This window comes from Gambusia affinis, linkage group LG22, assembly GCF_019740435.1.
Source record: "Gambusia affinis linkage group LG22, SWU_Gaff_1.0, whole genome shotgun sequence".
Lineage (NCBI taxonomy): Eukaryota > Metazoa > Chordata > Actinopteri > Cyprinodontiformes > Poeciliidae > Gambusia > Gambusia affinis.
The window spans coordinates 13,132,784-13,148,703 of record NC_057889.1 but is presented as its reverse complement, the minus strand read 5'-3'; the positions used below and the strand labels follow the sequence as shown (position 1 = coordinate 13,148,703).

Genomic DNA, 15,920 nt, shown 5'->3' with positions numbered 1-15,920 from the left:
GCGTACTTGCTTTTGTTGAGCATTACAATACAATCCACCTTTTCCTCTTTCTCCTTTTTCTCTCATCCCCATGCTCATAGCATTCTAAATGAACTTCAGTGTCTTGACCCCTGAATGCTAGCGAGCATTGATTTAATATGCTGCACGGCTCTAGGCATGAATTTTTGGAGCTTAAAGATGCCCAGTATATAGAATATCTCCACTTTCCATTCAATTAGCATAAATGCAACTCAGATATTGCAGCAGTAACTCTATAATGTTAATTCATCTTCTGCTGCATTATGCAGTTGGCAGTGTTGAAAATTCCCTCATCCCAGCGTGCCAAGTGCTTGGAGTGTTTGACATGGGATGCGACCTGGCCTTATTTTCTGAATAATTCAGCTAATATTTATTTTACCACTTGGGGCTGCTGGCGGACAGTGTGTCAACCATTGGACGTACGTCCTCATATGGTTATAGACCATTAAGTACTCCAAAAAGTAAAATGGAGACATCACTGTGAAAAGTATTGAACTCTGTACTTGGGTTAATGTACAGAGTTCTTCAGTCTGTCTTTCCAATCCATATGCATTATCTGTTGGAAGAGCCTCATAAATGATTTATATGTTTTGCGTATGTTACAAGTAGACATTTCACACAATTCTCTATTTCTTTGCTTTTGGACCTGTGTAAGAACACAACCACATATGTGCCAAGATAAGAAACATTATGACAGCAACTCTTAGGCTCTATTACATAAAAGACCAAAGAGAACACATTTATAAACTTGTAACAAATGTATTTATTTATTTATTTTGAACATAATAGTGGTATAAATCATGCACAAGAACAAGAAAGGCAAAATACACATATATTTTTTGTGTCACAGTAATCTTAACATGCTCGAAAAGGAGTAGGAAGAAGTAAGAAACCTATGAACTTCTACCCTATAAGCTCATACAATATTTTCAGATGAACACAACTTAATGAATCAAATGAATAAATAAATAAACAGGTTACTTAATTTTATCTGGGTTTACATATGTCTAAGTATATACATTTACTTAGAGTTTGAGTAATTGAGTATATCCATACCCACACACTCAAAGAAGAAGCATTATAAGGACTCTGAAAGATTTATAAAGGGTTGAATCTCAGGCTGTCATTCTAAAACTGATCTGTAGATCTTAGATCTTAGATCTACAGATCAGTTCAAGTAAACTCAAGTAAACTCCTGATTCTACAGATCAGCCAGTCATCAGACCTTGGCTGTAGTTGATCAGTCAATTAATCCGTGCAGCTATTTTTCCCTTAAATAATTTATTTAGGTTACCTTTGCCTCATATTGAGATTAGTTGGAACTGAAACATTTAAGTGTTGCATAAAACCTCTATTTCTCACTACCTATGCAAAGCAGGTAGAGGTAAAAGATGCAGCGTGAACTTGTGTGGGTTCAGCAGTACCTCCACTTCTTTTCTTATTCTATGTCATTTTCTTTAGCTTTATTTTTGTCATCCCTCCCTTCCCCTCGGTCCTCCGTTCTGCTCTGGCTAGCCGTCATTGTGATCCGTTCTTCCTAATGGTTCATAGTGTGGATAACAGTAGCCCCGGGGCGCGTGCAAACCCTTCCCTCCCTCCCTCTTTTTTTTTTTCCCCTTTCCTTTCCTCTCCATTTCATTTCTTTTTTCCATTTCTTTCATACTTCATTTCACTTCACGGAGATTTGTTCTAATGGATTTCACTGTGATCCTGCTTTTAATGGCATTTTCTCTTAATGGATGAGCATGAACGTGTGTGTGAGCGCGCATATGTTCTCATGTCCGCTCATTGCATCCACACCTATGTATTACCGCTTCCCCCCTCCTGTCTGCCTCTGTTACAGTAGAGTCGTCTCAAAACCTCTGTGCATAATTCATAAGTGTTGAGCTCTGATAAATGCATCTGCAAGGCTTCAGATAGAAGGCTTCTGTTGGGTCATTGGGTGTAATTCTTCTGCCTCCACTTTCGCTTGGGATGGTGGGGGGAAACAAGTGGAAGACGCATAGCGTCTAATTTTCTTGTTCCCTCAGAAAAACATGTATGTGGAAATGGAGCCCACTGTGTTGCTGTCCACAGTTCATAATGGTAGATAAGATAGCAGGTTGTGAGGGATGTAATGAAAAAGAGATTTAAATATAAAGATGCAAAAGAACAAGAGGAAGACTGAGCTTTATATTCTCCCTGTAATCTCACTATCCGAAGTCTGATAAGTTGTCTGCCTCCTAATGCGCTCCTCATCCGATGGCCCTAAAATGTGAGCAGTCATTGTGTTTTTAATCTTTGTATCTCATTCATTGTCTCGTCCCCAGCTTCTCCTGTCCTCTCTTTATCTGCCTCGCCTCCCACTTCTTCTCTTTTGTTCTTCATTTAAAATTCCAGTCATACAATATCCAACGCCCCCGTTCGTTAGCACTATTGCCCACCGGGGGTTGCGGCAGCATTACACGGCCAAGAATTTCAGACCAATAGATGCCGGGAGCTCTGTTATGGGATATCAACCACAGAAAAACATAACTTGCCTTTTCAGAACGACAGGGATTGGACACATTGCTGTTGTCCACAAAAAACCCGAAGATTGTAGTAAACCAGCTTGGTTTATGCAGGTCTCACTGTATTTAACACGCCTCCCCTCTAACCCCCGATGGGCCCCGAACTAAGCATTCAAAACAGGTCCTGTGCCTGGAGCCTGCCAGCCCGACCTGGTTCTTCTGTCAAAAGGAAGGATGACAGCGGAGCCTTGAGCACATGCCAGCAGGCACGAATGTGCTTCATCATTGCGATATGGTTACCCTCGCAGCTCTGCTGAGCCAGCACATTCCTAAAACAGTAACCTACACTTCAGTAAAAGCTGAATTTATGATACCTGTTCTCCGCCCACCTTTTTTTCCCTATCCCCAACTTCTTTCCCTTTCTCTCTCCTTGCTTTAAGCTTGAAAGCATAAAAGTGTTTCCCCTGTTAAAACACAATCTCTGAGCTGTTATTTGTGCTGTTTGTTATAAATAAATTGGTCTTGGAATTTTAGAAGCATTGATTTATCTTTCATTTCCCATCTGTAATCATTAGCACCACACATTATAGAAGATATAATCTAACGCTGTCTCATCTGACTTGATTTGAAAGCTTTTAATTCTTGAAATTTGATCACTTTGGGATTAATTATTCATTTCTTACCATTTTGCCACAGTGCCAAAGGACCCCAACCCTCAGTGGCGAAGAGTGGCGTGGAGCTACGACTGCACTCTGTTGGCATATGCGGACAGCACAGGCACCGTTCGCCTTTTTGACCTCATTGGCAGCGAACTTTTTGTCATCCCTCCGGTAATCATGCTTATCCAAGTTATTTGATATCATCTGAAAATCACTTTTATGCTCCCTGTGTTGTATTTTTCCTGTTTTTACTATGAAGAAAACAAAAAATTCCTTTGATTTTCAGCCTGCAAAAGCATCAAAAAGCAACATACTTTGACACACTTTTATTTTTGTTATTTTAGTTCAAGAGCAAACATTAATACTGTTTATCAGTTTCTGGAAAAAAATATTTAAACACTTAAATACAAATATTTTGTTACTTATTCTAAAAAAAGGTTTTTTGAGTAAAAAAATTGACTTACTTAACAGTTATTTTTGCAAATTCAATCCGAGATAATGGAAAAAAAAAAAAAAAAACATATAGTGATATGGTTCTTTCAGAGAATTTGGCTAATATCAGAATCTGGACGTGAAAACTTTTGAAAAATTAGGTATTAGAATTGTCCTAAACTACAATCAGTGCAGCTCTACTTGTAAGAGTACAGTAAGATGGTTATGAGGATTCAGACATCCGTAATCCTCCTGAGACAAGTCAGGCGAGACTTGTACTCCTGCTCTGTGAAACACTTTGAGCTGCCTGTCACGTCTTGAAGTACATGTTTGCTTGTCAGACACCCTCTGCACTCCTTTAGTCTGTCATGGGGGCTTTTTAGTTCATTGTCTGTTGCTTCTTCTTCCTCTTCTCCTTTTTCTCTACTCTTAGTGTCCAATTCCTCCTTTTAATCCCATCTTCATCAGCTCCCACCTTTAAATTTTTCAAAGCTTGCTCTCCCAATCTTCTCCTCATGTTTCTGCTGTCACATTTCTCTCCTCCGTGCATGTCTGTGTCAGTGTCTCTCCCCATGCTCCCATCAAGTCCATCTTCCATCCCTGCCTCATTTAATGTCCTCTGTGTGCAATATATTATTATTCCTGCATTTCTGTCCATCATTTCCTCTACTGCTCTGATGGCGCTGGCAGACGGCGAGTGCAGACTCGTCCTTCTCCCCAGCCACACTTACCTTTGAAAGTCTCTGATCCTCGCTCCTTTAGTGCACTGCTGCTTTGTTGTATGCCGACAGTGAGTGCGCTCGCACACTTACATCAGCTCCCCTCAGCTCTGCTTCGCTCTTCCTCCTGTTTGTCACCGTTAAGTGCACACACTACTGACTTGCTGCTATTTCTGGGGGGGGATGATAAAAAGTCAATTTGACAGAAAGTGTGCATGTGCAAAAAAAAACAAAAAAAAAAAAAAACGTCTGTTCTCGTTCTCCCTCATCTCCCTGGCTTTCTGTCTCTTTAACTTTGTCACTTATCTTCTGTTTGCCTGGCTCGCCTGGCTCATCATTACTTTCTTCATCTTTAGACGGGCTATTTTATGCTCATTTCTTGCATGTCACATCTGTTTAGTTAAAAACACTTGGTGGGTTACAAAGTGATAATTGTTTTTACTTCCTCTTTCTAAAAAATTTAATAGAAGTTGCGCCACTTATTTTCACACCATCTCTTCGACTTACTGTTTTCTGATGCAGGTGGTGAGTTTTCCTGGAGATTTCAGCTGTGCAGTCGCAGGACTGATCTTCTTGGAGTACACAGCAAGTGCTCAGTGGTCAGCAGAGCTTCTTGTGATCACATACAGTGGTGGACTCAAGAGCTACCTTGTAAGGTGAGAGGCACAAAGGCTTCATTAATCTGCCACCCTTAAATTGCTTTGTTGCCTTCTAATATAAAAGCAGACATTTATTGAAAAAAATCCCATGACATGTTTGGTATAACTTAACTTTTCTAATCTCAATTTTTAACTATTGTTATGGTTCTTTTCTTATCTTGTGTGCTTATTGCATTTAAGAATAGTTCTTTTTATAGTGATATTTAAAATTTGTTTCTGATGCTTTCATGTTAATTAATCCGTAATATAAAGCAGTTCAATTGGGAATAAAACCTCTAAGCAGCAAAGGAGCCTTTACTCCTTCAGAAGTCTGTTAGTGGGTGTTTATTATACCTGATAATATGCAAAGGACATGTTCATTTCTGCATCTGTCTTTCCCATTCCTCCTTCCTCCCTCAATGAGTCACTGCAGGCTTGAATAAGAGAGTGTGACAACTTCCTCATATTGACCATGACACCGTTTATTAAACTTACAAGCTCGATAATCTGTTTGTAGGTGTGACTACATTTTCCCCTTACCACCTTCAGCACCGGCACACTTTGCACCTCACGCAGCGACCTCATGTTTCATGGAATGTTAACAGTGAACGAGCTAAAATCATGTTACGGGTTTAATGGGGTTGTTTCACAGCAAACGGTTAATCGGAGTTAATTAATTAATTCAGTTAACAGGTTCTGTTAGCAAAGGTAAAATAAAGAAAGCTGCCTCTGATTTATTTTAAAGGAAGATTGCTAATGCATTTCATGGTATGCTTTTAAAAAATGAGTAGCTTATCCTACGTAGTAGAGTCTACATAACTTGGCAAGTGTAGAGTTATATTTTTTTTATATCTTTCACATTTAGAGTACTAACAAAATAAATTTTTGTGCAGAAACAAATTTACTTTCTGAAGTGACTCAGGCATCCTTAATTGGATGCCATTTTATGACCCTGAGATACTTTTACTTCTTGGTTCTATGCTGGACCCTTTTTGTTGAACTGGGCTTAATTTAGATGCATAACACAGTATTTAAATCTCAGTTTTTTTGGGAGATTTGGTGAAATAAAGATAATACTGATGCATTTTCAAGTGGATATCTTTAACTCCCGTCCTTGGAGGTTGGTATCATGCAAGTTTGATACAGCTGAATCAAACGTCTGAATTACCTCATCATGTGCGGTCAACTTCTACAGAGACCTGCCGATGACTTCATTATTTGAGTCAGGTGTGGTAAAGCATCTAAAAGTTATATGACACTGGCTGTCGAAAACTACAGTTTTAAAGAACTTTTATTTGATCTAAGGTAATCCAATCCAGATTTGTCAGTATTGTCTTAATTGATCAAAGTTTGGTAGATATACCCTCAAAAAACAATAAACTAGACTTTTATTACACTGCTGATTTGTAAAGGCAGGTTTAGCATGATGGTTGTGCAATTTTTATTTTCGAAAGCAGATAATTAAATCAACAAAGTAAATGTTTTTAACTCAAGTGCCCATAATGTCACAGCAATAGGCTGCAAAATCTATATAGTTGCAAAAATATGGTACTTAGAAATGTTAAATGTGTTGGAACCCTGTTTCTTTCAAGTTCGATTTAGCATTAGCCCTCTATTTTTTTTCCATCTCCTCAGAGATTTTCCATTTCCCTGTTTCACTGCTGTTGTCACACAAAGCCTTATAGCTGTGACACTCCAAAACACAGGGTAATACTCAGCAATGTGCACTGAATCCTGATCAGACAATGTCCAACCCTCCAACACCTTCTCCTCAATTCTGTCAGTATTGATGCCGCCTGTGAGGGAAACGCTGATTTATTCTCCTATAACAGCCAGAGAAACGGTCTTTGAGGTACCGGCGTGTATGTGCAAGAATATCATTAACAACATTGGAAATATTTTACCAGATTTCCTCTAAAAGTGTTTTTAAAGCTGTTAGCAGAAAGCTCACATTCACTGTTCTTCTTTGTGTGGCTGTATTATGATGTTGTTGCTAAATGACTTATTAGATTTTTTTAGAATTATAGGTAAGCATCTCTCTCATTGTTGCCCTTTGTGCCAGCATTTCAGTGTTCATTTTTCTCTTCCTTTTTCTCTTTACATTTAAACAGTAAAGAACAATTTCCCCAGAGCTATCCCAACACAAATTACCCCACATGTACCACTCTCGTTAAAATTGCCATTCCTAATTAGATTATATAGATTACTACGTCTCATTTTAATTGCAACTGGGTGAAGTATTGCTTTGTTGTTATGTCCAAAACTGCCCAAAACTGCTTTTCAGCACCACAAGCTTCCACATAAGCACTTCATTTGTTTGTTCATTTTTCTGTGCTTGAGTTTAATCATGTATTTCTTGTCATGTGAACGTTTTTTTGCTCCGTTTCAGTGTTGGAACCAATCAAAACTTCCAGGAGAACCACACCTTCAGCTTTTCCCCACACCACTCTCGTGGCGTCACCTCGGCCGTTTACCACCCTGGTCACCGGTACGTTAAAAAATGACAGGCATTCAAACACTGCATGAGCTCGGAGAGCCGGTTGAATATAAATGATATGTAGAGCTTTTTGAAATATGGACATATTTGCCAGCATTAAGCTCTTAATCCATCAGCGGCAGCCTAATTAATATCTATAGCCTTCCCTTGACATTGTTGGAGAATGTATTTTCTCCTGAGGACTCCACCGTCTGAGGCTTCTTCTATTAGTGCAGTGTTTGATCAGGAGTGTTTTTCCTACATTTATATTCAGACATCCTTACAAATCCTTTGAATCAGTTCTCATCCTGAGATATGTTGCCACAAAACACTTAAATATCCAAAGCTGATAGTTTCTGAGCTATTTCCAGCTGTTTCATCATTTCAGATTTACGGGCATAGTCAATTTGCTGCTAAATACATCTTATCTTCATTACTTTGATAGAAATAAATTAGATTTAATTGCACAGCAGATTTCATTACATAAATCTTTGTTTTACTTTAAAATCTTTGCAGGATGGACACAATTATATTTCGGTATAATATAAAATGAATATACTTGTGGACCTAAAGCATCTCTACTGTCATAGCTTAACCCAAACCTGCTGCTCTTTAGATTATGTTTTCTCTTTGAAGTGGTTTGTGAAAAATCAGCTTTATTCACCAAGATTCTTTGAGCTAACTACGAATCTGACTTTGGTTTTGCACTCTCACAGCTTACAAACATACAGTATAAATATATACACTTCAGGTGAAATAAATGAGTATGAAAGAACCAGTCTGTATAATGTACAGTTACTTTTTCTTTGAAGAAAAAAAAAAAGGAAGGCAGGTTGTGCTTGTGCAAATGTACTTGTTTTGTTCCACAGCAGCATAGCTAACTGACCAGCCTGTAACGTGTTCATTGTTTTGATCAGAACTGCAGCATGGGGAAAGTAACTTTCTCTGTGGTGGTTAGCTTTTGCTGATAGCAATATGAAGTCATTTGTGTCCAGGATGTGCAGAACCTGCAGAGATGTTTGCTTCCCTTTTCCTTAATCTAGAGCTGTACAAATCCTGGATGGAAGCATGGTCAGCCCTAATATTCCTCTCTGCAGACCTTTTCTACTTGAGTTTAGGCCTGTGCTTTTTTTTATTTTTTATTTTTTTTGAAAAGTCAAATCTCATGGCAGTGTAGAAGAGATAGCCTGTGCTGGACCTTCTAATGAGAAGACATCTACTATTTTTGTCTTTAGCTAATCTGGTGTTTAAGAAAGAGTGGCAAGAGAAGGACGGAAAAAAAATCTTGCTTCAAGATTATCAAAGGATATCTAGGGAATACATCAAAATAGTGTGGAAGAAAGTCTCTTTCAATCTGCATGTATACATTACTTGTCTGTTACATAAAATCCCAATAAAATGAGTTAATACAATGTAATCTGATAGAATGTGAAAAGGTTCTGATCTGCTAAGCCATCACTTCAAACATGTTTTCTCTTAGATGTAACCTCCCTACACACAGAAGAGGAGACTTATTCTGTCTCTGTATAGGAGAAAGCAGTGAACCTGAGAAGCATCGTATGTAGCAGAAAAAAAAAGCTCAATAGATTATGGTGCAAGTTGCAAGTAAATTGCTTTTCATCAAGATCTCCTGTTCAAGCAGAAGACGTTAAGTTGAATGAGGTCAAGGTACTCATTTAAGAATGAATGAGCCCATGTCTTTAATAAAGTACCTGCAGGAATTCTCTGCATTGGCTTGAAATTCTCCTCTGGTCATTCAGAGGTTGTGGTTAATTATATCAGGCTCATATTTGTGACCTTATGGTTTTCCCCAGGGCCCATAGGCCGTACAAAGCAAATTTACATTGGCCGGTGAAACCTGGCATGAAAGCATAATGGATTTTGGCAGCTACTGTCAAATGTTTGCCAACTGATAGATGAGATGAAACTTTAATAATCTCTATGTGAAAAACTGGGTCAAAATGTGGAAGAATAGAAAGCAAACAAGAAAAAAAATGAAAGGTTAAGAAATTGGATTTTAGAAAATAATTTCAAATCTCTGGATGATTATTAAAATAATTTTTTGATTGTACTTTTAACTTTGACTTTATGTATTTTGACATTATTTTAATAAATAGTGGTATATATTTCTGATTTAATGCAGATTTTTGGTTTCATTTTTGTTGCTTGATCTGTTTTTCTTTCAGGGAAAAAATTACTAATGAGTTTTGTAGTTGCCATTTATACATAATAAAACCATCTGTTAGGGAAAGAAAGGCTCATTTGTTTTCTGCTCTGTTCTGCTAGTTTTGAAATAAAAGTGTAAAAAAATATTAATTAAAAATATGAAAAGTAAAACATAATTGTGAGATACAATAAATAACAATAGTTGAACATTTTGAAAATACAATTTTTATGCATATAAATTTACTATTTTAATAATTAATTGCAGTACATCTTATTGTCCGCACTGCAAGAGGTCAATTAGAGGGCAGGCCAATGTGTGCTGGCCCATGATGCACAGCCACTTTTTATGTCCACCTCCAGTCTCAATAAACTTGTCTTCTCATCATCATTAATGCAATAGTTTCTCAATCCTTCATACTAATGACTGCAGTTTCTGTAGAGTCCATATTTTTTCCATGTTTCACATCATTTAACTTGTTCACTTTCTTTTGTATTGGATGCTTTAGTTTGTCGTTTTAGTCTTGTATAATATGTTACTTTTGCTCTGTAAGAAAATTTCTCTCTAAATAAACTGGTTGATTTCAAACAATTTTTGAACAAATAATTGGTGTATTTAGAAGAACCAATGACATCGATGCACATTAGATATTAAACAGCAAAATAACTCTATTTTGCTCATATTTAATATCTATATTTTCTACACCAGGGGGCAGTCTTGAGTTGAACAGCCGGATTTCATGGCCAATCCCACTGTAAATGAAGGGAACCACTAATCAATGAGGTCTTATTTTTGTCTTCACTGAGCTTAAGTCATTCCAACCAGACCTTTCCTCTGATAAATAACACTTAATCTGCTAGGCACCTAAATGACAGTTCAGTAGTGGGAATTCTCTCTGGCCTTAGTTGGAATTAAAGGATGACAAGGTTAGAGGCACAATCATGAAGACGGTGTGTGTTTGTGTAGATTGCTGCTGGTAGGAGGCTGTGAATCAGGGGATAATGGTGCATCCAAGGCCTCCTGCAGCGGCATCACTGCCTGGAGGGCGCTCTCTGGCTCGCCTCACTACAAGCAGGTCACCAGTTACGAGGACGACATTGGTTCGGTGAGATGTCTGTAACACCTGGTTTTCTTGCAATCAATATAGTCGTGTTGTAGATGAAACATTTTCACCTTGTGTGTGTGTGTGTTTATAGAATCAGAGAGGTTTCTTCAGGATTCCCAGCCTAAGATTATTTTCAAGGCAAGGAGATGAAAAGGTACATAAGCCCTCTTCAACCTGAATACCTCATTTTAAAATAAAAAGCTGATCTATTGTTAATAAGAAGAGTGTGTTGGTATTCTCATCCTTCAGGATGGTGTGTTCCGCATGAGCCTGAGCCCTGACGGGACACTCCTGGCTGTTATCCACTTCTCTGGGCGTTTGTCTGTCTGGGACATCCCCTCCCTAAAACAGAGGACCACATGGAGCCAGGACCAACAGGTACAACCCTAAGCTACTCATATTTGTCTTCTGAATGTGCACTACAGTTGTATTTGTGATCATATTTTGTATATTAAGTTCTTCACTGACAGCATTAATGTAATCTTCTTTTGGACATGGTTTTTCAGTGTGGGGAGGATTTTGAGTGTTTGTGTTTGCTCCCATCCCACATAATGTGAGGAACTTAAATTCGCCAAATGTTTTGCTGATTTATTCAGCGTCTATGTTCAGCTCCGCCGCCGGTGGAGCTCATGTGTGCTGCAAGTGTAAACAGGGTTAGCAGATTAATTTCTTTCCCCATCCCCTTTTCCGCTCTTTCTTCTTTTCCCTCCCTGCTTTGGTGCCTCCATCTTTCCGGTCTGCCCTGCAGCCAGGATTTGAGGAGATCAACCCGGAGTGGAAGACATCACTGGAGAGAAGGAAGAAAATAAAAGGTATTTTGGCCTGGAGCAGCGAAAAGAGAGTACTTTGTTGCTGACATGACAGCACATTTTGGACACAATTTAATGATCTTTGACACTGTTGATTTATTGAATTACACAGTTTTCACAAACACAAAGAACATGGTGCATGGTGGGGCTAGCAAATATTTTCTCCCTTTGGTAACCAGGCTATTTTATGTGTGTATTTCGGTGTTTGTGTATTTGGCTATAATCTTATTTTGACAGTTTCAGGCCACTAGTGGTGACAGCTATCACATTTTGTGTAAACAGTAATCTAGGCGTATATCCTCATGACAAGTGATGTCTCATGGCGCTACATATAAATATGTCTGGAAGGGAGGTTACTAAAAAGTTACTCTTTGGATAAGGGGATTATCAGGCTATAAAGCCCACAAACATGTTAAGTGAGGATGAGAAGAGACAAAAAAAAAATCTGCTCTGACTGACCTTTATGTGTCACTGCATTTGTCCCAGATAAGGAGCAGTACTACCCACTGGTAGATGTGAGTTGGTGGAGTGACAACGTGTTGATTCTGGCTCGTTGCTCTGGGTCGGTCACCGTATCATCCGTCAGAACGTTACGCAACCTTCTGGGGAAATCCTGCGAATGGTTCGAGCCTTCACCCAGAGTCACTGCTGCGCATGACGGGGGCTTCCTAAGCCTGGAGGTAAATGTCACATTGAGGGATGTGTGCAGATTGTTGAACCAGAGCGAACATCCATTAACATTAGCTGTAGATCACAGCTTTCAGCCTTTAGTTCTTTAAAACATTCTTTGTGGAGTATTGAGCAGTTCTTCACCTTCGTTAATATATAACCCCAAATTAGGATGTTGTCTAAAATATAAATTAAACAGCGTGCTAATCTCATAAAAATGTGTTGCAATGCAAATATCTTATAGAGGGCAGTCAGGAAGAATTAAATAATTCAGCTATTGGCTACCTGGAGCCAATCCAGGAGTGCTATTTATGTTCCTTGGTGCTAATTAGCTGTTCCCCCAAAAGTGGAAATAAAGTAGACTGTAGCTTGTGCAGTAGTGCTTAGACCACTTCCACTTTGTTTATTAATTCACATTACAGTATATTTGGTGTTTTGAACAGGCAGGCATTTTTAGAGGGGGTCTCAAGTAGTCACAGGTTTTAGCCATTCTCAGATGGAGTCTTTGACTGTCTGCTAAGCAACTAAAGGTCTTGCCTGAAACTGGGTGTTCTCGTAAGCATAATAATGAAGTTGAGCGGAAGGGAAAACTGTGGATAAAAGAAGGTGCACAAACAAAGAGACAGCTGCAGCCTTGAGAGGAGGTAAAACTCTCCTAACCTAAAGCCCATAAATAATCCATGCACTATTGTTTATGGAATACGAGACACACCAGAACTAAGAATGCTTAATGCAATTGCAGGCATAGTAGTTGAGTAATTTATTTTCTATAAAAGTTCAAATGCCTTAATTTATATATTTTATATGACTTCTACATTTTATTGTACTGTTTATGAGATTTGCATTCACTTTTAGTTAAACGTTTACACAATATCCCAACCTTTTGGGAATTTGGCTTGTTGCTAAACTGCTTGTTCAGTCCAAACACAAACTGTTAATAAAAATAATAAGACTGGTCAGGTCACAAGGGAATTATAAGGTGTCAGTTCTTCTGACTAATTAAAATTTTGGGGGAAAGTTTTGAGCTTTTGTTTGTTGTGGGGCTGCTTTGCAAAAAAAGAATTTCCCCGTGGGGACAATAAAGTCTAAAGAATAAAAGTTGTCTGATCTCACAGAAACATTTTTTAGCTGGCAACCCTGAGGAAATGTGTCATCAGCCTGTTTTAGCATCAGAGAGGAGTAGGAGGGGGAAAGTTGAGTTTAGTTGTTTTATTCATTTGTTTTTTTTTCCCCAGCATCATCTGTGCTGGACTAAATATGTATCTTCATTTGAAGTCTGCTTGCAAAAGTGTGGAATAATGAGAAACTGCAGTGATGATGCTTAAATCATCACTGTTTTTAAGTGCTAAAGCATCATTTTAATTTTAAGCTACAGCCCAGTAGGACATCATAACAAAAACAGTGGGGACTCAAAAAGCACAACCCCATTCTGAGGTAATTAAGAAAAAAAAAAAAAAGAAGAAGAAAACCAGCAATAGAAAGTGTTTTGTTTTTACTCATCAGTTTGTCCTTGATGGTGTCTTGTTAAGATTTGTTGAATGGACACAAATGTGTTCAATTTAGTGTGCATACCAACAACACAGCTGCATTAGTGCCACACTATTGTCCTTGCATCATTTATCATCTGTCATTTAATGTTTGCACATAAATGTTCATATTCTTTATCACAAGGTTGTTATAGAGAATTGCTTGGAATCCTCTTGGGATTTCACCTCTTAAGTCATATTTTTGCAATAATAATGTTTGGTTGCTGCTGGGTATAGTCATTGGGATTATGAAATGGTTAAGCCTTCCCCATATAAAAGAATTGTGGTAATTCATTTGTTTTTGCTAACAACAGATGGATTTTCTTATCCTTTGAACAACCATGTTAGGAGAAACTGTGTTTGTGTTGCTTATCCTCCTGAGTCTATGAACCAGACTGTGGAAAACTAACAAATCTAGCTAAAGGACTCTTAAATAAGAAAATTTTGAATTACAGTCATGGGCAATAACACAGTGCATCTGGGAAATATTCATTTTTTCCCATTTTTGTTGCAATACTGATTTCTTTTGAAACTGAAGCATACTTTTCTTCTGTATAACACTGACACAAACTAGTCTATGAAAAGGTGAAATAGTGTCTAGTTTAAAATCTGTAAACCTTAATTATTGGAGTTCAAAAATTTTTGGAGGAAAAATTAAACGGTAACATCTGGCAATATTTAAAAGACATATAATTTAAAAAAAATTCTGATGCCAGTCCATAACACATGTAAATATGCCCACCTGTTCCTACCGTGGCTCTATTTACTTGTGTTGCTTTCAAGCCTCACCCCATGTTTTCGGTGCAGGTATTCATTTACCTCGGGGTTAATGCAATGTTGCTATTAGAGATAAGTTCTGAGTTAGCTTTCAGTTTCAGATAAAAGCAGACATGGGCAGTGGAGAAAATCTTGATAATGTACATTCTCAGAATGAGACGTAAAAAGAAGCATAATTGCAGTAGACAAAGGTTGTTTGTGTGATCGTTAAATACATGGTGGAATGTGGATGGAGAGAAGTTCCACTCCCTGACTTACTAACTAAAATACACTCAAATGCAGAAGATGGGATAGGTTTATGCGTCTGCACACTGAGCACAAATGAGCCTTTAACTCTGTGTAAAGTTAGCTTTTCTCAACATGTTGTTTGGCCTTAAAAAAATCACTTCCAGCTAATGGTCTTTTAGTGTCATAAAAGTGCCATTGAGTAACAGCTGAGGCGATGCAGAGTTCACTATGGTGCCCAAAGTACTCAAAATGTACTACCTCTGTTTGCTGAATCATTAGGTTCTTCCACTCACTTTCTTTTCATTCATTTATGGTACAATTATTGGAAAATAAAGTGTTTGCATATTTAACATTGAGTCACTGCATATTCCTATCAATATTAAGTCACTGTGAATGTCTCCTGTGATCAAACCAAAGGAGGTACTAACTTGGACTTTAAAGAGCATTATGTCCTCCTATTGTTTTTATGTTCTGTGCTTCCACCTAGTGAACATTTTATCTTTCTGTCATGCTCATTAGTGCGAGGTGAGACTTGCTCAGAAGCGGGCACGCTTTGAAAGCAATCTCATCAGCGGCGCAACCATCGAGGAAGAGGAAGGAGATGATGGCGGAGACTCTGATTCGGATGAAGAGTCCTCAGCAAAAGCCCGCTACTTTGGCTACATCAAGCAGGGCTTGTATTACGTGACGGAGATGGAACGTTTCGCGCCGCCACGCAAACGACCCAGAACAGTTGCTAAGAACTACCGCCTGGTCAGTTTGAGGTCCACCACCCCAGAGGAGCTGTATCAGAGGAAGGTAGGAGGAATTAAACATCATTACGCTACACTGCACTTTAATAAGGATGATATATTTGTAAGCTTTAATCTCTCCCTGTGTTCTATATTTTAATGTATAGCTTTATTACATACTGTAGATAAATGCTCAAACTGTATCCCACAGTTACGCCAGGCTTTGTTAGAGAGTTGTATTTAATAAAGTTGGATGAAGATAACTTCTTGTCTTCTTTGTGCACCCTTGTGTCACACAGAAATTAGGAAGAATTCCAGCAAGTGTATAATATTTTTGAGCCAGATGGCTTGTTTTGATCTTTTGCTGAATGCAAGCAGATTACCAAACATAAAAGTTATTTCCTTGTGCAAAAAGAAATATTAGAAGCTGAAAATGGGAAAAAGCAGTATTTTTAGTTTGAACCATACATGTGCTGATTC

At 38.2% G+C, this 15,920-nt stretch overlaps 1 protein-coding gene across 1 annotated transcript in view; it reads left to right on the top strand.

Annotated features, from left to right (window-relative positions):
* The window catches only part of nbas (NBAS subunit of NRZ tethering complex), a 158,583-nt gene that overhangs the window by 6,505 nt on the left and 136,158 nt on the right, over nucleotides 1–15,920 (top strand). Inside the window, exons 7-15 of the mRNA XM_044105892.1 lie at nucleotides 3,204–3,337; nucleotides 4,840–4,973; nucleotides 7,345–7,443; nucleotides 10,562–10,700; nucleotides 10,792–10,854; nucleotides 10,950–11,078; nucleotides 11,449–11,512; nucleotides 11,996–12,189; nucleotides 15,229–15,507. Coding sequence (XP_043961827.1) covers nucleotides 3,204–3,337; nucleotides 4,840–4,973; nucleotides 7,345–7,443; nucleotides 10,562–10,700; nucleotides 10,792–10,854; nucleotides 10,950–11,078; nucleotides 11,449–11,512; nucleotides 11,996–12,189; nucleotides 15,229–15,507 — 1,235 coding nt within the window. The remainder of the gene's footprint in view (nucleotides 1–3,203; nucleotides 3,338–4,839; nucleotides 4,974–7,344; nucleotides 7,444–10,561; nucleotides 10,701–10,791; nucleotides 10,855–10,949; nucleotides 11,079–11,448; nucleotides 11,513–11,995; nucleotides 12,190–15,228; nucleotides 15,508–15,920) is intronic.